The sequence below is a fragment of the Megalops cyprinoides genome, chromosome 8, assembly GCF_013368585.1.
Source record: "Megalops cyprinoides isolate fMegCyp1 chromosome 8, fMegCyp1.pri, whole genome shotgun sequence".
Lineage (NCBI taxonomy): Eukaryota > Metazoa > Chordata > Actinopteri > Elopiformes > Megalopidae > Megalops > Megalops cyprinoides.
In genome coordinates this window covers 3,826,921-3,849,749 of record NC_050590.1, presented here as the reverse complement: position 1 = coordinate 3,849,749, position 22,829 = coordinate 3,826,921, and the positions used below count along the sequence as shown (strand labels likewise).

General features: G+C 43.0%; 1 protein-coding gene and 1 non-coding gene across 2 annotated transcripts; one reads left to right on the top strand and one right to left on the bottom strand.

Annotated features, from left to right (window-relative positions):
* Positions 1-869: 869 nt before the first annotated feature.
* On the bottom strand, positions 870-12,282 carry znf592 (zinc finger protein 592). Its single transcript, XM_036535495.1, has 9 exons — positions 11,322-12,282; positions 7,303-9,650; positions 5,350-5,528; positions 5,043-5,216; positions 4,462-4,615; positions 3,938-4,216; positions 2,467-2,579; positions 1,931-2,063; positions 870-1,677 (listed from the first exon to the last, which is right to left on the bottom strand). Exons 2-9 carry the CDS (start codon positions 9,628-9,630, stop codon positions 1,138-1,140), a joined length of 3,900 nt encoding a protein of 1,299 aa, XP_036391388.1. The 5' UTR covers positions 9,631-9,650; positions 11,322-12,282; the 3' UTR covers positions 870-1,137.
* Positions 12,283-22,747: 10,465 nt separating this feature from the next.
* On the top strand, positions 22,748-22,829 carry trnas-aga. Its single transcript has one exon. It is a non-coding gene; the product is annotated as a tRNA-Ser (tRNA).

Below are 22,829 nucleotides of genomic sequence, written 5' to 3'. Positions count from 1 at the left end.
CTCATTTTGTTCCCTTACAACTGATATGTAGAGTATGGCATCACGGAGCATGTTCTATACAAATTATACAGTGATGTCTATGTCAATGGTACAAAGAGCTACATGTTTTACAGAAAACATTCTCCTCTGTAATGCATACATAATTACCTTGCATTAAAAGTGCTACTTTGGTTAAAAGAATGACACACTGAATAGAGAACGTATGCCAAATTTTGCTTCCTTTTTTTTTTTGGTATGGAATGGATATTGAAATACAGGTGATCAAATGCACAGCGTTTCTGACTTTGGATGCAACATATCTGCAAAGTCTCAATACTGATCAACACAACTGTCCATTGAGTGGGGAACTCAGGCTGTCCTTCGAGGTGCGAGGTGGCACCGTGCTGAAACGGAACACAGGCGGAGTGGCTGGGCAAATGAATGATTTCCAAATCGGTCTCGAACGAACCATCAATTGTGCATGACACTTTTCCGCTGGGGTTCCTTTTAGAGTATTTGGTCAACTCTTTGCAGTAAAATTTAAATTAATTTGGAGCTCCAATAAGATCTCCATGTTCAAGGATGACTAAAGTAAACTGATAAGCATTCAGAGAACAGCCCGAGGTGCACTTTAACTCCCTGTCACAGCACTCCCCAAGACCAGAAGCAATTCAGAACGAACTTGCGTTTCAATGCACCCTACACCTTCACCTGTCTGATTCATAAAGCACTGCAGTGTTGCATTGTCCTGTATTATTTCACAGCTGATAAATATATATAATACTATACGGAAGAAAACAATAAATGCTTCAAAAATAAAAGAACGTGAACTTACATCAAACAGAAACAAAAAACGTAGACAAAAACGCATGCTATCCATTCAAACTGGATAAACTCTAGACTCAACTTGTGTCTGGATTTTTTTTTCTTTTATTGTTGCTGTTCAGAAATGAATTGTTTTTGAGGCGTTCTAGAGCACGCATGTAGGTTCAGAAACAGAATATATATTAAATTGTAAGGCAATTGATTTGAAGTACCACATTTTTTTCGAGCTGCTTGGAAACCTAGATTCAGCATTTGAAGTGTCCTGGGTCACCCGCGTGGGGTGCAGCAGCAGCTTTAGAATTGTCTGAAGTCCTGCTAAAGTGGGTTGTGCCCTCAGGAGGACTGCCCGTGAGGCTGTGCATCGGGGCTCGGCGTCGCCTCACTGTCGAACACATCGCTGTCGAAGGCCTCGCTGCTTGTGCCACACCGGAGCCTCGATGCCTCCTGCTCTGCGGCGGCGGAGACCATCCCTCCAGCCGGGGTTACCGAGTCCACCTCCTCACCTGCAGGCGGCGATTTCGCTGCCTCCTGCTCTTCGTCCTCCTCTTCGTCCTCCTCTTCCTCCTCCTCCTCCTCTTCCTCCTGAGCTTCCTCCTCCTGCTCCGGCTCCTTGATCTTGTGCACGATGAAGAGGTGCCTGCTGAGGGCCAGCTGGGAAGCGAAGCACAGGCCGCAGTGCAGACACTGCGGGGTGGAGTCGTCGGCTTTGTGCTGGGGTATGTGCTCCTGGAAGCTCACGCTGTCCTCCGCGGTAAAGCCGCACTTGGCGCAGCGGAACTGTGGCTTCGGCCTTTTGGGCGGGGTGGCCTCCAGGGCAGCGCCACCTGCTCCCTCCCTCTGGACCTCCCCACCTCTTCTCTTATCTCCAGGTTTCTGTGAGGCAAACAGACCACATGTGGATACTGCCTCTACTGGCATCTGGCCAGCCAGGTAGAGCACGGCACGTCACATTTATCATCGCGTATTTAAAAATACGGCTTATTTCAACACATTTTACCATTAGGAGACAAGTCTACGGTGAAAATCCTATGGTGCTATGGTGAAAGCTATGGTGAAAATCCATTCCTACAGTAGACCCCTTGCACTGACATTTTTTTCAAGAACAGGTGGTCAGATGTGACTATACCTTTCCTGAGCCCTGGCTTGTCTCCTGGGGGGCCATCTGGCTGAAGTCAGGGTTTTTAATGCCATGCATCAGGCTGATGTGGTTTTTCAGCATGAAGTATTTGGTGAAGGTCACTTTCTCATCCGTGCAGTACCTTCATGAGGAATGATATGATGTTAAAGGCATTAAACACTTCAATGTTCATTTTATGCAAGCTTCAAAAAAGCATTTCACATTTTCTGCACTTTTTTACATGAATAGCAAAGCAAATCAAAAAGACAATATGAAACCATTTCAGGGCAACACATTTTGTAGTAGTTTTAATACAGATCAAGTAGGTGCCATTCAACTAACTGTACCTGGTTTCTTGCATGTGCTTATATCCTATGCATTTGCTACATTTGTACTTAATTGATTCAAGATGTTTTGCACTGTAGAGGGAAGTTTATTTACCGTCAGAGGTCAGAGTCAATACTTATCTGCCCACAGGTTAGAAGCAAGAACACTGAGTTGACACAAGACACCGCACCTCAGCTATGACACAGAATGACACTCACCAGCAGGTGTAGGTCTTCCTCTTTCCCATGTGGTCATTTCGGAGGTGTCGCCTCAGACTGGTGGAGGAGTTGAAAGACCTCTCACACTGCTGGCACGGATACCTCTTCAATGACTGCAAAGAAACCATTACATTACACCTGCTAAGCAGATGCTCTTAACCAGACTGACTTTTTACAGCTTTTATGTTTTACATGTTGTCCATTTACGCAGCTGTTAATTTACTGAGGCAATCTGGGTTAAGTGCTTTGCACAGGGGCGCAACAGCAGTGTAAAAAAACAAAAAAAAAAAAAAAAGGCAAAGCAATGCCCTCTTGCTTTATCGACGGGCGTAACTGACATTTCCAGGAAGTTCGTTACATGAAACGCAGAACTGCTCTCTGGAGGCCGAGGCGCCACACGAAGTCAACCGCAAACATGCAGCAGGTGAGGGATTCGGTACAGGAAACCAGCGTGCCTACGTTCATACCAACGCAAGGGTCTGTGGGACTGCGCACCTGTGGCAAGTACTTGTGCAGCCAGCGATAAGCGTCTCCGAGTAATTATGAACAATTTCCATGACTGCACGTCGAATAAATCATGAACACACGAAGCCCGGTTTTTCCAACTCTTTCGGCCAACCCCATTTTCACTGCAATGCACTTGTGTATCAGTCTGCAGTTACCTGAACCTTCAACACAGGTGAAAACCACAAAACCAGGTCTATTATTTCAGCTTAAAGCAAAAATCCCTGCAGTCACTGTCTCTGTTCTCTCTTGCTCCATGAATACAATAAGCCTGCACAATTTACATCTGTTCCTAAGGTACACTTCACTGGGTCGAAATGTGCTTCTTATAGGCCTCTAGACTAGAGTTATGCTAAGCCAGTAGCATTCATGTGGAAATAATGTTTTGGTGCCAGAGATGAAAGAGAGGTGAAATGTCTGCAGTTCCTATCATGACCATCAGGAATTACCATTTGAACTTATAAGCATGCTTCATGAAACACTATTTAAAACCAGACATTACTTTGATTAAATTATTTCACTGATGAAAATGGGGAACATTTAAGTACTATAAAAAAGTATTTTTAACAATGACTATTCATTCCATAATTCCTCTTTGTTCCCGTAATTTATGACTCACCAGCCACATTGCCTAAAAAGAAAATGTACAAATTCTAAACACGCACACCTCCAAAAAAAAAAAAAAAAACCCCACTGTTTGTTAAAGCAACAGCTGAATTCTTACTGTTTCACTTATCTGTTGACCCCAAGAAAACATGCTGCAGCTATATCCAATAAAACTCAAATGTCTATATATTTGGAACTCAAACATCTAATGAAAAAAAAATGCACTCGCAAACACACAACATATAATCCTCAACGGTGTATGTATGGCCTTGTACTGGCTTCCCCTTCAGGGTTATTCCGAGATATGCATCACACACACACTATCCCTTGCATTTAAAAGAAAGGACAAATCTCCTCTCACCTTTCCGTGGCTGGTCTTCATGTGGGAGACGTAGGTCTCTCTGTCCGGGAGCCAGTGCAAGCACTCTCCACAGGTCCAGCCAGCATTCCTCAGGTTCAGCTTGCTGTTGGCCTTGAGCGCCGCTGAACCGTCCCTCTGCTCCACTGTGGCCGTTTGCCTCACGGAGCTGTTTGCCTTGGGCTGGTGGGATGTCGCTCTCGCTTCCCGGACCGAGGCGGTCTCCTCCGTCTGTTTCACGCTTTCGTCTGCCGCTGCGCTGAAGACGCCTCCGTGCACGCTCTGAAACAAACAAAGGCCTCAGGCTCTGAGCAACAGAAAAGCAGCAACAGAAAAGGCGCCAACACCGCAGCCTGTGATGAAAGCCCACATGCAGACCAAAGACCAAAATGGAAAACATGCAATCTTTTTTTTTTTTTATTTTAGCTGTATGGTTCACAAAAAAAAAAAAAAAACAAGAAACTGACCGCAAGAATTGTGCAATTGCGTGTGGAGAGTCACGGTAAAAAGCAGGTGAACGCGTATACCTTGAAGTGCTGCATCAACGGCTGCTTCTGTGTAAAGACCACGGCACACTCTGGGCACTTAAACACACACTGCTTTTTAGCATTCAGATGGAAGTGATCAAACAGCAGCTGCTTTTTCTTAAAAACCGTTTCACAGGCGCACTTGTAGATTAACCTGCGAGAGAAAAACAAAACAAGTCAAAATACATTTTAGTCCTTCAAATCACTTTTGCCCTAGTCCCCACTTGAAATATGAAATCCTGAGCTCTGGCTCTTTCAGCGCTGTTAATGCAAGTCATGTTTTGGAAAGAAAAATAATGACGCACAAAGATGTTTTATCATCCCTACGCACAAATCACACATCATTTGTCTGGAGGAGGATGGCTGTGTTCTAGGCTTAGTTCAGAATGCTCCGTTAATACTTCATACATAATATGAAGTAATGAAGTTCTACTTAAGGTTTGTCAGATTCAATATTATATGTTACTGCTTTGCAAACACCGGTGAAAGCATGGTAGGAATCTTAAGTCAAGCAACTGAACTGGGAAATTCCAAATGCAACATGCCAGGGAGAGGGAGGTAAGGGGAGGAGAGGAACTTACTGAGGGGCCGCGGTGGTGGAATTGTGCTTGTTTTTGACATGTGTCAGACAGCCGTCAGCAGTCTTGAAGGCAACAGGGCAGAGAGCACATTTGTGGAAGACCTCACAGTGCTGTTCCTCTATGTGTCTCTTCTGAGCTTGAAATGACAGGTAGAACACGTCACAGTGAAGACACCTGCAGGGAAAAAGAAAAAAAAAAAAAAAAATCAAATTACACCAGCGAACAAAAGCTCAAATCCACAAAGAGAGTGATTTAGTTACAGTCCATTAGGACGTCAGACTGAAGCCCTGTCGGGTCGCTGGCTTACTTGTTCCCAATCTTGCGTGAGTAATGGAGGCAGTTCTCTTTGACGTGCTTTTGGATGTCGACGGAGCGGCTGACCGCCCCGCACTCTGGGCAGCAGTAAGGGGACTTGTGTGTGTGAATGCGCTGATGGGCCTTGTAGCTGCACTTGTTGGGCAGCATCATCGGACACAACTTGCACATCTGCAAAAAAGGTGAGAGAGCACACATGTAGAAAGTTCATCACCCGCGGATATGACCACACGCCGGACAGGACAAAATCACCGGCACCTGCACGCAGTTCAAAAATCACAACGGGCCATCAGATATGTGGAATTACAAACTTATGCCTGCAAATAATTTCAGCTTCACATTAGAAATATGGTTTCTGTACTAACACATTCTGAAACAAAATGCTACCACAAACTAAATGTCAATCAGGAACCCCAATTACCCTCTCTGTGTCTCCAAAGCACAGCGATGGCAAATGATATGTAAAGGATAAGTTCACCGCATCCAAAATTAAATACACTGTCTCTTCCATCTCTACTAGATATCTGTATCTTTAACTAAGGGCGTTTTCATATTAGGTATGATTGTTTCGTACCGTGCCTGAGTACGACTGCCCCCCCTCTCCACTCCCCCCACCGCTCAGCTTTCACATTAGTAATGTTGTTCCGTACCTGAGTACACTTGTGTATCTACACACTCCGATACAGTAGGGGGCGGTATGCACCTAGTTGGTTTGCAATCCACCAATAAACACAAAGAAAAAGAGTACACTTGCGTCAACAACTCCGTGACATTTGTTTACGTTGTCGCTCCAGTGTAGAAAAGTGCGCCAATCGCAAGATCCCAAGCCCATACAACGGAGTCGACCTTCGCACTACGCCTACCATTATTGATATTTTGGAGACAATATTATGAACGACCCTTTCGCCTTTATCAGCTAGGGCCGTGCAGTTCCGAGGATGGGATCAACGCGTGCTGCATGCATACGCAGATTTTGAAGTTAGTTATGACGTCACATTCTAAACAGCAGTCCACTTCCGTGTTTTGGTACAGCAGTTTTCACACCTGATGCGAACCGTACCCGAGTACACATGAACCGTACTCGAGACCACCTTTTCAAGTGGACCTGGGCACGGTTCGTTAATCCGTGCCCGGGTACGGTACACAGTGTTCACACTAATCAAACAAACTGAACTTTGGGGTCAAGTGTACTCGGATCTGGGCCCAGGTCCCTGATGTGAAAGCCCCCTAAGTAACTACGAACATATCGTTCTGTTGTTCCTTAGCCAATTCCCACTGCTATCTAATCCTCATACAAAGCCAAGAATGAGGGAATACTCCTCTTCCCTATGCACCCACAACAAGCCACAAATTTCATTATTACTCGTTCCTTATGTTCATTATCACTTACAGAAAGTATCACTTATTTATTCATGTTACTACACAATACAAAACAATTGGCTATGCGGCAGATACAATATACTCTCCTATATGATTTACTCTTAAAAATGAAATTTGAATTTATACCCATTTTTGCACCATTGTAGTCCTTGCTAACAGTAAATGGAGCACCCAGCATCACGTATTGTGCTGGTGGGAGGCAGATGGGAATCAAAGTAAGAAGACCTGAGCTCAGATTCGTCTGAACATCAAGACATTTCTACATTTGATGAATAAATGGCTGACAATATTCGGGACAACCACCTGTGCATGCTTTACAGGCTTTGGAATACAGAAAAAAAACCTTCTTCAGCAGCAGTGGCAGGGAGGTTTATATCATGTGTCTTTTCATTGAACACGCATTAAAACAGGAGAAATTATGTGCAGATGGGAGATTTCCCAAATGTGACACCAGTTGCTTACTTTGCAACATGCATTCCAAATAAACTGTAGAAAAAATTTTGATTCAACAGATTTTTTCCTGTGAAATTACCCCAATAAATCAAAAGTCAGTAGTTTCACTTACCAGTCCCTCCGTTTCCTCAGAAACCCTCTGGTAATGTCCGGCGAGGGATCTGTAGTCCTGTAGCTGAATGTTGCACTCCAGACACTTGAGGCCGTGGCGAATGATCTTGTCCGGATACAAAGGCATGACTGGTTTGACCTTGGCTGAATTTGCCGAAGAGGTGGGGCCCGCCGGGGTGGCCTGGGAGCCGGCGGGCATGGCGGGTTCGGTGACAGCGGGGGTGAACATCTGGTCGGCAGGGATGGGTTTCATGAAGAGCTGCGTGCACTGCATCACCACCCCTTTGCTCTTGTGCTCTCGGGCGTGCGCCAGCAAGCTACACTTGTTGAGGAACACCAGCGACTTGGAGCAGTGCATGCAGGCCACCTCGATGTGCACGCTCCTCCTGCTGTAGTGCTGCGCCAAGCTCCTCTCCAGACCGAACGAGTCCCCGCACTCCAGGCAGCGGTAACCGCGGTCGGGCAAGGTGATGCCAGACTCCAGCGGTGGGCTTAAGTTGGGCACGTAGGTCGGCACGGGGTTGGTGCCGTTTAACAGCCTGTTAAGGGTCCCAACAGCGCCGGTGGGGACGGGAGGACAAGGGAGGTGTGTGGCTTTTTTCACCTGGTGTACCAGCGGGACGGTGCTGCACACCATGGGGGTGGAGATCTGGGGCTGGCTCTGCCGCTGGGTGCTGGACCGGGCTGTAACCGAGGCCGCCACGCTGTGAGGGACCAGATTTAGGTTGGCCAAATGCACAGCTTTGGGGAGGAAGCTGGTGTTGGGGGTGTTTGCCATTTGGACCAATGCAGTCTTCTGCTGTCTGTGCTGCTGCTGCTGTACGATGTTCACAGCCCTCATGAGCGCGCTGCTAGCGGTCTGGAGAGGAGCGGACGACTGCACCCTGGCCTTCTTCTTGGAGCTCCCGTCTGCCATGACCCGGATGGCTTTTGATGGGAGGGTAGCCGATGAAGTTACTTTGAGGGAAGATTTACTCCTGCCGTTTTCAAAAACAACGTCGGCGGTCAGATAATGAGGAAGTGGCCTCGGCTGCGGACTGGGCGACAGCTCTTCGAAAGACTGCGACGGAGTCGACTCGGCGGGAGACTGGATGTCCTCGACTTCAGAATCGGGCAGCACACTGGTAACGGTGCGCTTGATTTGCCCAGACGAGGTCTTGATGGTCTTTATTCTGACTCTTGGTATGGCAGGAGGTGACCCCGTGGTCACCGAAGGAGACGCCTTGCCACTGCTGTCGCTGCAGACACTTACTGGGCTGTCTGGCTGTTTGATAAACCGTTTCACAACCTCCAGGGGACTTCTTGGGCTCTTCGGAGACTTGGGCACCACCGGGTTAACCTTGGCAGTTTCCTTCATGGTCACCAATGGGTCTCTGGAGTTTGTCTGCGTTTCCTTTGAGGCCTCGGCGTCCTTTTTAGCGTTCAGTGCCACCAGCGCGGCGAGGCACGAGGACAGCTTAGAGGCTGGAGTTTTGACGCACTGGGACGGGCTCACGCCAGACTCTGACACAGAGTAACGGTTCGTCTCTTCAAGCTTCGTGCTGCGTGGGTCGTCCAAGGGAAGCCCTTGGCTACCAAGGAATGTTTCCATTTTGACATGGTCTTTGTAAGAGCCTTCACGATGACCCTCTGCCCTGGTCTCCTCTGGTCTGACTGATACTCTCTCCCTCTCATAGCTGTTCACCGTTTCATTAAAAGCGTCTCTATTATAACATTTATCGAACATGCTGTAGGCCACCAATTTCCTCTGACTGTCCACCATGAGAAGGTCTGCTGGCTGAGCCATGGAAACAACAGGGAAATAAGGTCTCTCCTCTTGTCTTGGACGGACATCAATCCCGTTCCCCTGGGCATCCTCGGATTCCGGGCTGGAGATGGGACTAAACTGGGAAAAGGACGGCACTCTGTCAGCCCTGTGGGCTGCTGTTTTTTCCAAAGGGCCCCTCAAACTGTCCCCGTTTAGGAAAGATGCCTCAAACTTCCCGTAGCTACCGTGACCCATGTGACAGTAGTCCAGGGCGGGTCCTGCACTCCGAAATCCATTTTGGACCAGGCCTCCCAGTCGGGTGCCATCCCTCTCCACAGCGGACTCGAAGGAATCCTGCCGGCTGGTGTTTTTCACGATCACGCTGACAGCTGGGACGTCCAAGGTGGGCGCGGCATGGTGGATGGAGATGCCATCGTCCATGCACATCCCCGCCGCTTTCAGGGGACCCTCCCCCTCATCATGGCTGGTCTGGATGGCCTCCTTAGCATCCAGGCTGGTGGCATCCGGGATGTCGAAGGCAGCCAAAAGATCATCAAAATCCGGGGTCTTCATATCACCCATGTTTGAAAATGTAGAAAAACCTGAAAAGGATGAAAAAAAGACTCAACAAACAGCTACTGACTCTGGATGCTTTCAGCGCTGACTGTCAACCTACATGAAGCATTGAGTCTATGTTCTTATCTCACAATCCAACTGTTGTGGTTTCACTTCAGATAACAGTACTTTCCAGTTTGAGAAAGCTGAGAGACTTGATTAATTTTCAAATTCATTCAACAGTTCAGTAAAATTCCCTGACAGAGGCCCTAATGTCAAGGTCACTGACAATACAGGATTTCCTTTGATTTGAGCCAACATTTCATTTGTATTTTTATTTCCTTTTCCACTTACAACTTCAGCCATGTTTGATATATCTCTTTCACCTTTCCATTCAACAGGATAGAGGCAGCAGTCTCAGAGATAAGTATACCGAGGGTGAAACCCATACATGCTCTCTCTATGTATCATTTGAGTCAGTCTCATGCAGTGCACATATTCCAAAAGATGTGGATGAATTCATCTGGCCATTTCACAGTGAAGTTTCACTCCCCACATAAAAGTGATACAAAAAGTACTACCTAGAAAGACTGCAGGCTTAGTAAGAGTTGTGAAATAGAACTGAGCAATGTTAACAGTGTATCTGAAACAAAATTTACAAATGGGTTTATTGGCGATATCCCTGCAATTTGACTGAATTTTATACATCAAGTCAAGCACATGGGTAAATACAACATATGCATTCATAAAAGGAAAACATCCTCTCTCTATCTTGTCTACATGGTTATCTCAGACCCAGCTATAGTAATGGAACAACAATAATACCATACAAAATTCTATGGTACCACCACTACCAAAAAAAGTTTGATCGGTTGTATCTCAGCAAGAATTTTACCACTAAAATGATTTATTTTCCACCTTTAAGCTACAGTACCCACAGTAACTTAACTTTTCAGACCAGATACAGGCTGAGGATGAAGACAGGATTGCTCTTGTTTCTCTTTACCCAGAAACCCCAAACCTTTTGAAAATAATCCATCTCAGTTTCTTTCCTGAATGCAAAAAAAAAAAAAGTTCTTCTGAGGATTGAAATTGAGCAGCTTAGTTAATGGTGCTGATTAGCGATACAAAAAGAGCGAAACAATAGAATAATATTTCAAAGAAACAGCTGTTTTAAAGTTTTGAGGGTGTAAAAGCAAAATAGCCATATAAATCTGACGCAGGAACCACAGTGCTATTCATCTTCTGAGAAGTAAAAGCGCTGATGTTTTATCTCAAGATGAAATATATATTAGAATTGGTTAAAGCCTCTGCAACGCGCTTATCCTTGCAATATGAATTGCGCGGGCCCATACCGACGCGGTATGCGTCCGAAGCTGAAACAACAGAAATTCATACTTACTCGCTCAAGCCATTATCTGTTACTATATGTAATCATTAATTCAATAAATGTATTTTCCTCATACTACAGATGCACTGTACTGTAAAAAACAGCTTTTTTTACTGACCTATGCTAATAAGATGCAGCTACTGGTGTATGCTGAAAGAAATAAAACAACAAAATTACAAGCATTGACAATAAATGCAGTTAGAATGCACCCCTGCAAATTGAAGAAAATATCATTAAACATACAAACACACATACGTCTAACTTTTCTTTGTTGCAGTCAAACTTTCCATGCATGTCTTGTAAACACAAAAAGTACAGTTATATTTACCATTGGGATCCTGTTTATTCACCGTTGCGACTCTGCGTGGTTAATGCTTTCATGGTTAGCGAGCTGAGTTAGCAAGCTAGCTAGCTAGCTATCTTGACTTGCGGAGTTCTCGTTACATTCCTGAAGAAACTTGTCAGCCTGACCATTTTGTCATTTTTTTTTACTCAGTTCGCTAGCTAAAACTAAATTATTCATTTACAGTTATTGCTTTACCATCACTTTGGTAAACTTGAAATCTGTATCTGAAGAACAGACTGATGTTAGCTAGCTAGCTACCTCGCCACATACCCACTCTTCTATAAACACTACCCAATAGTTAAAAAACTAGGTAGCTAGCTTACTACCTAGCAACCCAGTCTATTACGACTGCTAGGCTAGCTATAGCAACACACTGTCTACCAAATACCTATACCAAACCTCCCCCGCGGTATGTCGTTTTTTATTGTCGTTTCTGAGAAGCTCGGGTTGAGCTGACTGACTAAGCGATCCTCATTTCACAATAAAACAGTTAAATTTAACTTCTGCTGCAAGCTTGGCAGCTTACTAGATATAGGCGGCTGTGCATACCAGTTAACTAGCTAGGTATCTAGCAAGCTATTGGTCTTTTACAATTGCTTTTACCCCGTTTAAGAGACAAAGATTGACAAGCTAGTTACGGCAAATAGCGATAACTAAGCAATATATTTCCCTTTTCTTTAGCTTTTCCCGCATTAGCTAACGGATCCGACAGCTAGCTGGCTAGCTCGATATTGCGCTCAGAGGTTAGGTAGGCAGCTAGTTAGCTATCCGATGTAGTTTGCAGCACTAACTCTACGTAGCCAGATATGTTTCTTACATTTAAGAAACTTCTTAGCGATTAATCATGTCACAAACCACGAATAAATTGCTACCTGACTACACTTTCTCGAGTAGATTTAAATTTAAAGCCAGCTCGCAATGTAGGCTGTTTCCACATCGCCTCTCCGCCAGTCCTTCCTGTCTGGGTTTGGCTACTGTACAGTGCTGCTCTTTGTCAGGACCCTATCAGAGTGCCACAAGATTACATAAAATATTTGGATCTTAACTTTAATCCACAAATGGGTTACACACATAGTATACATTGTGACCACGTATAACCACCATGATTTCGTTTTTTAAACACTGAAACAACTGCCAACGTTTAACTGCAAATGGGGAGAAAGTATGTCTTTGATTGCTACATTGCAAGGGATGTCTTGCATAATGCCTGATTGTAAATATTCCAATAATATATGGCATTCCCTCTTTCCATCAGAGTTGTAAATTATGTTGAATCAAGCACCAATGTATACAAAACACCCCTACAACTACCACAGAACAAAGCGACATTTAGGACACACCTACCCACCACCCACTACGCTAATATTAATGAGGAATGTCACTTCTTACCCAGTGGCACCCGTCACACGACTGCGTTTGCTCACAGGTCACTGGCCTTGTTAAAATCTTATCTAAACGACCAAGCCTTTCGGCAGCTGGATTCACTACCATACCTGCTGCTACTGGAAATTGATTTACTTATTAATATAATGCATATTTGCACCCTTAGTGAGAAAAAAAAATGTATCCCAACAGCTACACTGAATGGTTTTCAAAGCAAAATGTTTGCTTTGATGCCTCATTTCATTAATACAATAACTCATAATCATTATACCAAGGACAGTAGAACAAGGCTGTAACAATTGTCCTTACATGTTACATAACATTTGGCGACATTACACTCTTAATTTGTTTGCCACCGCAGATCACTCTGCTTTGTCTCATTCTCAGTCAACTCCTTATAGAAATGAGTTCTGTGGTTACGCTGTGTAATATGTATTTTTAATACTTAACTAAGCAGAAGTGAGAGTAAATCGGGCAGATTAAAAACAAAACATAGTGACTTTGATGCTGAAAAATAAATCATAGGAGAACAGCCTGCGCTTTCTGTGCTGCGAGTTCTGACCCTGCATCTGTCTGTCGGTAAATATTAAATGAGCTTTCCAACAAATAGCAAGTAGATCACTTAGTCCGAAAACCCCATTGTGTGTTAATACAGCTGTTAGAAAATTTTAAATTGCACCACACAACATTGGGGAAGGAGAGAATAAATATTCCAGTTTCCAGTTTTCCAGGATTTGTAAGCCAGAGTGGTGGCACATGAGAGCTCCTTGCATATTTTTGTATGTGTCAGATATGACCACTAAAAGTCTTTCCCTGCTGGAAAGGGAGGGAAAGCTTTTATTTGATAGGAAAGGCTAACCAATGCAACAATGTTTTATGTTCTGAAATAAAACAGGTTTTCAAAGAGTTAATGTTTCTATTTTGAATATCTGTATCCTATGAGTGTGATTGTGCTGTTTAAATGGAAGGCCAAATGGCCAGTTCAACAAGCTATACAATGCGTGCTTATTGTGTACAATCCCCATCCAGACAATCTCTTTGGTAACCAAATAATAACCTTGCCTGTGTGAGAAGATAAATGAGGGTCCAGTCCATGTTCTGTTTTAATTAAAGTAATTTATGTTCCTTTTCATTGTTGGTTTTGTCCTTTTTGACTATGACTGAATAGAAATTATGTTAAGATAATTTCTTCCTTCTCCATTTAGTGCTTAATTATATTCTGTTAAGATCAATTAGTATTTGTGTATGAATGGCTATTTATAGCTTGAAGGTGACAAATGCGTGCAACACCTCAAAGAGATGAGCATTCTTATTGTTAAAGGTGAAACTGAACTGCTCTGGGTTAAGTATAATCCTATTTATGCCCCTGTCAATCATATTTTCTGTTGTCTAAGAAAAAAGGATTATGTATTTACATATTTTGCTGACAGAATCTATGACAGATGCATACATATGACCGCACAGAGCTAAAAAAAGAGTGAAATATAATCCAAGATATACATAAAAACTGCTCTGTCATTCAAATGATGGGACATAGGAAAACTACAAATAATTAGAATAGCAAAAATACATTACTTACCACTGAATGCTGAATGCTGAATACATTCCAATACGCCGTTAAAAATGTGAAATTGAATATTTTTATAGGGGGATTTTTTCAGAGTACAATATCTTTTGCTTCATTAGTATTAAGGTCAGTTGCAAATAAAACACTAATCCTCTTATTGAGAGTCCAACAATAAATCTGGATGAAAGTATAGTGGTTTGACCAACAGCATTCGATAGTAATATGTGGGACTTTCCACCATACTGACTTTTCCAGATTCAATCCTTGAGGAAGCTACAGATTCCTTCTCACATTCCTTTTATGAAGATGTATTACTTTACAAGTTGTGAAGAACAAACACAGCCTGAGTTGTTGCCAGAGCATGGAATAATTCCTCAGAGTCACGGAGTCAGAGAGAGTCATGTATAGGAGAATATTGCAGCAACAGACATGCAGTTCTGTTTTATGACTAATAATTTAAAATTTCATTAGGATTTTGAATTTAGACTGAAACGCAACTGAGACCACCCAGCACCCCGATAAAATGTAGCCTGTGTTTTGTAGTCCTGTGCATGGTTTTGCTTTTTTAAGACAGTGTCAGGTTGAGCTACAGGAGAGTTATTCAAGCTGAGTTTGTCAGCACCTTTCAATGGTGTGCTATGGATTTGGGAAAATACTGTCACTGCGCGATTGATTGCTGTACTGTACAGGATTTCCTAGACACCGAAGTGTTGGGTGATGAAGGTGAAGGAAGAAAACACATGAGTGAGATAGAGAGAGCTTTGCACTGGGGCTGCCACCTTCCCAGAGATGAGGCTGAGATGAGCCAAAGTAGCAGCGATGTCAGAATTTAAGAGACTGTGAGACTTTGAGCGTCACAGCTTTAGCACAAGACATACTTGTGCCATAGCTACCATAAGCCTCTTTGTGACTTAAAAGCAGCTATTAAGCTCAAACAAATTATATTTTAAAAACAGAATGCACAAACAGAGTCAACAGCAAACTGAAATTGGCACAGCGGTCGTAGAATATTGTTAGCCATCCACCCTAAATGGGATGTCACCGGCTCCCTCTGTATGGATTCTGAGAGACTGACACGGATCCATATGCTCTCTTCCTGACTTTGCTGTGGATGTGTGTGAAGCTGTTCTGAGCTCCAGATGGAATCCCGCCAGGACGCATTCCTCTGATCTGGGAGCAAACAAGCGAAAAGTTTCCTGGGGAAGCAGTCAGAGGGCTCGGCGTGGCGGCGGCACATGTGTACGGTGGGACGTAGTAATGAGCTTGCGTGCGTCAGCCTAGCACTCTCTCCGCCCCGCTTGCCATGTGATGTTGAGTCAGTGCTCCTCGGTAATGTGTTCCTGATCACACCTCCTCTGTATCACTAATTAAGGGGATGATGTATAGACAGTGGCGTGCAACTTCCGCCCAGGGTCGCTTACAGGCAGTGCAATCAGATAAACCGGGTTGATCCGAGGCAACTGCTGATATTATCTCACACTGGATGCTATTGTCATTGTCACAGCCGTATGGAATTGTTATAGACTAGGAAAATCTATATACTACAGACACATGTATGATCCCTCCAAATACTTGAGGTACTTTATTGACCTACCCATTGTGGTAATATCCTTTTAAGGATTTGAAAAGGGGATTTGTTGGAAAATGTCAGTCATATTAGGTTGTCTCTCCTAACACAGAAAATGTCTGTTCAAAGATAATTTGAATTTGAGTTCAATTTTTTTTTTTTTACTGTACCATGCATGACACCTCCATCCTGGAAGCAATTTGGCCATTACCAGCTGAATTCTAAAAGGTATATCTTTCCTTGACAGGACAGTCAGTGCATTTTTAACACAATACATACCATTAGCATTCATTCCCGTCTTATTGGAAAGTCCATATAATGAACCTTTGATCCTTCAGAGAGCATTGGCATATAATTTGTCTGTATTTATTTTATTCCAGCTCATGAAGCCTTCTCACCAAGGAGAGGGGACAATGTGATGACCACATATCAGAATGTCATCATTTCAATTGTTTGCGGAAGCAGACTTGATGGGGTAGTTTATCGCGCACTGTGACAGCCACCTTGGTGCTACCAGTTCGACGATAGCTGGCTTGGACTTTTTGTGGATGGGAGATAAAAGTTCTTGAAATGCCATCTGCCCTGTGACATTTAATAGCTTGTGATGTTTTCCATACTCTCTGCTTAACCGGCCAGAATTATAACCTCTAATCAATGTTTAATAACCTGACATGTATTGTAGGAGCAGAAAACCCTATTAGGCAAAAGGAAGGTAGGGCATTTCAGCAGAGAACGCATTTTGAGCCAGCTTCTAATTCATCAGCCAACCTCATCAATGACATGCTGAATTCCATTGTGCTGCTGTGATCAGTGCTTTGAATATTAAACACATATTTAGTAACTTGAGTGCATTCTTTTCTCATACCCTAGTCCATGCTATTGGTAAAAATAGCAGCATCAGTATTTAGTAAGAGTCAATTATTTTAGAAGAATCTGTAATCAGTGAATTTTAATATAGCCTCATGTTAAGTCATTAATTAGTAATATTTGAATGGTTTATTATTTTCTCTCATTAGCACATTCTGCATTACAGGGTCTGAGTTTAAAAATCTCATGGATGATATTTTTTCTGATGCTCAGTTTTCTCCTTTTTTCAATGTGGGCACATTTATTCATCAAATTTCTTAGCCCAGGGACACTTTAGGAATTGAAAGTTCAAATATTAACTTAAATTCTCTTTTTCATTAACTCACTTTGCAGTTTATTAACTTACACTAGCGTTTTATTGGGATTACTCCAATTGTGCTCAATTGCTTCGTCCTGTCATGAATTCTTATATTCTGATTACACTAATTGATGTGAATAGCAGGTCTTTACATCCCTACGTCGTTTCGGTTCAACGCTGTCAGAGAAACCATGCTACTGTACGCTTCACAGCATGTATCATAGCACTCTGAGTCCTGTTCGGATTGATAAACGTCTCATTTTCCCAGTTTCTGGAGACACGCTGATGCAGACATTTCATTCAAAATGGTCTCTCACATTAAAAAAGGAGAATGACGAGGACACATTTAACTAATGAATGTGAACACATTATACTGATCAGCAGTGGTAGTTAGTTACTGTCATAATCCTCCCTCAGTTCCTTAAAAATGACAATAATATAACATAATGTCGGTGGTGATCTGAGGGTGTATATATGAATGATAAAATTAGGATGGTGTCAGTGTGTAGCTTTGGTCCTTTGCTTACTACCCTTGCAGTGACCAAAAGCAGTGAATGAAAAGGTGGCTAATCTGAGGATGAAATCAAAAACTTATTTTATAATTTTCAGCATGAAGACATTTAGTGCAAATGGGTACTTAGTTTCCACAATATGGATTCGGTCTTCAATACTCCCTGTATGAGGGAGTGATGTGGAAGCAAGCTTATTCATCGTATCGGGCAGGAGGACTTTTTTCTCTTGATGCACACCTGAAAATTATGTAGCAATAGAAAGAGGAATACTTTATTCAAAATGCAAAATTCAATCTTAGTGAGAAAAATGACTTTAATTTACACCATATCTCATAGTTCTAATGCCTGCTACCAACAGAATATAACAGGAGAAGACCTCAGGAGAGTCACAACAAAGACTGTGATGTTGTAATTTTGTGAAATATGATACAGGATGTTCATTGGTTCAGAAAAGGAAGCAGGGAAATAATGAGAGAGAAAAGCAGGAAAACAAATTTTTCAACATGTCAGGCATGGTCTGTATTGTAATAATATTTACCAAATGCACCCCCCCCCTGCCCCCCCACCCCATCAATTATAACACAGCATAAAACAATGGTGAGAGGAAACTGGCCTTTCAGTACCTGGGTGTTTACATAACTTTTGTCTCACAGCAATGTTGGGAGATGACTGACTGGCACCAAAATGCTTGTGCCCTCTCCCACACTACAGCCCAGGTCTCGGTTCTGCTTTCCCCGGCTGTCATCGCCTCCGCCGCTAAGCGATCCCTAACGATCCCCCATTTCCCAGCCCCGGGGCACCAATTCCCAGCCCTGAGTCACAGCCTCTGACACTTTCGCCAATCCAGACAAGACTCGTGAACCAGACATCGCTCGAGGAACTTAGCGTCACGCCACATCACACTTGCGGCTAGAGGCAGTTAGCGGGTGGAGGGAACTCCGATGTCCTCTAATGATCGGTGGCTGCTCTGTGCATCTGAGCCCGAGAGAGACGTTTGGAGCAGAGTGTCTCAGCTGAGAATTCGTTAACATTTCCCGTGCTGAACGTCCCAGCATGCAAATTTGTATTTGCTATTATTTTGTTCACAATCAAGGACTCCAATCAAGAGCTTTCTGTTTCTGTGGTGGGGGGGTGTGTGAATGGCGAGGTCAAAGTTCACGGATGATCCTGCATGGTATTATCATGGTCTTATCTGTGAACCTTTTGAGAGGAAGACCACTGAAGCCACCTTGAGCTGCATCTGGGCTTAACAATAGTGTTGACAAATATATAACCATGATATAAAGATACCGTGTTACCGTGAATAACATAAACCACACCACAGAACAAAAAACAAAATGTTGAATAAACAGTGTGGTGTTTCCCATGTACATCTCGTCCAGGGTTGCTGAAGAGCGAAAATTATTCAAGGCAGGAAATTAACAAAACATTTGAGTATGTAAACAAAAAAAAAACGCAAAGAAATAACATATGAAGTGACAGGAGACATAAAGGGGTGGCTCTGGAATGATCCAGCAGGATTTGATTGACGGGAAAGTTCTTGATTCCATAGTTCTCAACACCTGCTGTAGCACACATCCGTAATTAGCAGTGGGCTGTACATTTATGAAAGGGATGGGCAGCTTTTGTGAACCGAAGGCTTAGATTTCAAAATGTGTTGATTCACTGAATCCAACCTTTATGAACAATAGCTGACAGTGGTTCAGTGGTTTGCAAGCAACAGAAAAAAAAAAACCATCTCCTTGTTTAGAATATATATTTACACAGGAATACAGTTCACATGTTATCATCTACAGCTGGATAATTAATTGTCTTCTACAGTAGCTGTCAATTTGGAGCAAAAAGAGAGCAAAACAAAAAATGTTAAGTACCTTACTGAAGGCTACAGCAGAAGTGCCACACCTGGTTTTCACGCCTACAGCTTTCAGGTTAAGTCCCTCCCTTTTCCCGCTGTACGTTAAGTTTGCTGATATTAGGCATCTTCCTTGTTTTTTAATAACTAACTGCAAACACCCAACAGTTGATGTCTTTATATAATAATGCTACACTATAATACTATAACAAAACCAGCACAGACAAAATTCATTTTCACTGGTTGCCGTAGCAGCGAGTGCAGCTTGTGTACTTATAGAGTGAAATTCAGTGAAGCGTGCGTCATAAATCAGATGGTTCATTTGCTCAACAGAATTAATAAGACACATCCGAGGGAAAGATGTAATATCATTCAACCTTGTCCATCTTCATTTTAGCTCAGATGACCAAACCCATGAAATGTACCCATTAACATCTGCTAATATACCTCAAAGATACAGGAAGACAGCGAGAGAATGCGGGCAGAACCGATTGTCGGCTCGATCTTGAATGAGCTACAATCTGTTCCCAGACAGCTTAGCCCTGGAGTGAAGGCCTGTTGGCTTTTATTGCAGTGCATCCAGACATCATTACTGCCCTAACTTCCTGTTGACTGTCACTGCATATCTTGTTGGTTGTGTTTTATTGTTATCAGGCAGCATTGGATGCAGTTTGGGACCAAGGTGAGCAAACTGCTGCTGGTCATTATAACGATTAGCCTTTAAAGCTAACATCAATTGCTGAGGTATTCGGTGACGTGACACATTTTCATGCTGTTTATCGACAGTCTGAAACACAGATCATAAACATGTCTAGAATTCCATGTGCGATTATTTCTTGGGCCTCTTGGACATATGTTTGACTCTTTGGCACCCCATCATTAACATGCCATTGACTTCTTGTGAATCTACATACGGTGCTGTACCATTTAACAAAACAGTATGTGTGATGGTAACCCAGGTCAGACCAGCCAGAAAAGTCAAATACTGGACCGTGATGCTTTTTTATTTACTTGACGTTGTTGATAGCAAACATTAATATCAATAGCAACTGAGATCAGCAGCTGTATCTGTAGGCCTTATAACCCAACTGACAGCTCCTTACTCCATCTGCAAGGTTAACATCATTGTTCAAAAGGATTCATGTCAGACTTCAACTATTTTGTTTTACATTATAATAGGCTATAAAGATATTATATCAAGCCGTCAGGAACTGACATTGCATAGATGCTAATCTCAGGAAAGCCAAGGAGGAGTCACCAAACTAAAATGAACACATTTCAACAACTGACAGAATGGATAAAAATTGAGAATTTGAACTGAGGAGGAGGGAGGGAGCATGAAAAAAAAAAAAGATGTCTTCTGGATGTATGGTGATAAGGAGGGATATCAATACTCTTGTCAGAGAATGTTTGATGAATGGCTGAATTCTCCTTCCTGCTGATCAGTCTGATGCGGAAAGCTATTATTATTCTCCAGATTCTGCCCTTAAACAGGCCCTCAGATACCATTTGCGTATCCTGTGTTGTCTCAGGAGCTTGCATTGGTGCATCATATACGGGCAGCTCTAAAGTGAACAATGTCTTACAGATACCTCAACAGGCCTCTGATGATAGGGGCAGTTTATCTATTAATGGACCTCCAGGTTCCAGGTTACTGCAACTTCCGTTTATTTTCCTCAACACGAAGGTGCTCCTGACTCCGGCCAATCACGAAACAGAAAAACGTTTGTTCTAGACCAAAGTTTTTCGCTTCACACTGTACCTGTATATAACGTTTCGTTTTTTTTTTTTTGGGGGGGGGGGGGGGGGGGGGGGTGTAGGATGTGATGTAGGTCTCATTCTGCTAATGAGAAGGTTTAGTCTCTCCTTAAACCACCTCAGCGTCAGGTTTAAGCAAATAAGCACTAAAAGTGACCTCTAGTGGTTGATACGAAACTTCTTGAAGACACAGCAACTGAGATCAAGCTGAACCTCAGCAGTAGGTTAAACCACAGGTACCGATGACACAGCAATGGGGCTTAAGAAGCCACGTGACTTCTTCCGCAACATGCGCGTTTAAAACCGTGTTAAACTCTAAACCGCAGCTAAGCTAACGACAGAGCAATTGCCCTGGGGTGTTAGACTTCTGAAGTTCCGTATTCTGTTTCCCATGTTCCATTTTTTCCGAAGTCTTCTCTCAATGAGCTCATCACCTTAAGACATTCACACAGTTTGGTGCCTCTTTTAAATTTATGTTAGCAACTGATGAAAGCGTAGTGAAAGCGTAGCCCAAATGCCTTTTTTTTGGGGGGGGGGGGGGGGTGTAGGATGTGATGTAGGTCTCATTCGGCTGTCCAACAGTGTTGCTATGCGATGACTGGGCCATTCCGCATACCCTTGCACGGTATATTTAACCTCCTTTTAGTAAATAACCTTTCGCAAATTGATACTATGGAAACATGTAATTATATAAACCAAACATTACCATGCCTCCATATACTGTATTGTAATAATAAAATACAGCTTGCCTCACAATGTCTGTATGAAAAGGTCGATTTTGCAGGAAGTCAGAACTCACCACTTCGTTGAAGGCAGCGATAATCATGGAGCAACACTACCACCTAGTGTCTAAATTGTGCAGTTCACGTTAAACAAGAGTCAAATCAAAATTTAGGCTTGCATATTTGACCACGAGTATCACTATTTCGAATGAGCCCTGAAATAAATTACACACATCGATTTGTGCCGAAAAGGATAGCTCCCCCTTCCTGTTCATCTTTTAAATCAGTTCCAATTAACGACACCCCCACAATGCTTATGTTTTTACCAGGCTTTTCTCTTCGTTATTTAGTACTGCAAAGCCTTCTCCCAGTCATTAAAATAATATTGTACGTTCCCAATAAAGTATTTTACCGGTAGTATACTAAAAACATAGATTAGTATGGCTGTATGGAATGTCTTTCTGCTTAACTAGAGGGCGTCGTGGAAAACTGCGCATTCACTAGCATAGGGTCGTTTTTCCTGTTCACCGAAACTAAATGTGATAATTCATATGTTTTGGTTTACCTTCATAAAATAAATAAAATCTATTTTATTCCCCCCATAATTTCTTATGCAACACAAGTAAACACGCGCTATAATGTGCAATCCCAAGTTTTTTTCCCACTATATCCCCAGTGACAATGTTTCTCTTTCTTACATCGCTCGCAATCCTATTTATCAGCTCAACATAGTCAAATGTGAAAATAAGCCAATTTCTTGGATTTTATTATGTTTTTTTCAGACAAACTAACAGTAGTTTATGAGTTAAACAATGAAATAAAACAACCGTTTCCGCAATTAGTGACTACGGGACCTGTGTTTCTCCGCCCTGTTTCACGCATGTAGTCGTGGCCGAGTGGTTAAGGCGATGGACTAGAAATCCATTGGGGTCTCCCCGCGCAGGTTCGAATCCTGCCGACTACG

Bases quoted from the DNA above. Each gene is read 5' to 3' on its own strand.
- znf592 (XM_036535495.1), bottom strand. From the start codon at position 9,630: ATGGGTGATATGAAGACCCCGGATTTTGATGATCTTTTGGCTGCCTTC. The intron at 2,580-3,937 runs GTGAGAGGAGAT...GTTTCTTTGCAG, and splicing joins TGAAGACCAGCCACGGAAAG to TCATTGAAGAGGTATCCGTG. The intron at 2,064-2,466 runs GTGAGTGTCATT...TTCCTCATGAAG, and splicing joins AGGAAGACCTACACCTGCTG to GTACTGCACGGATGAGAAAG.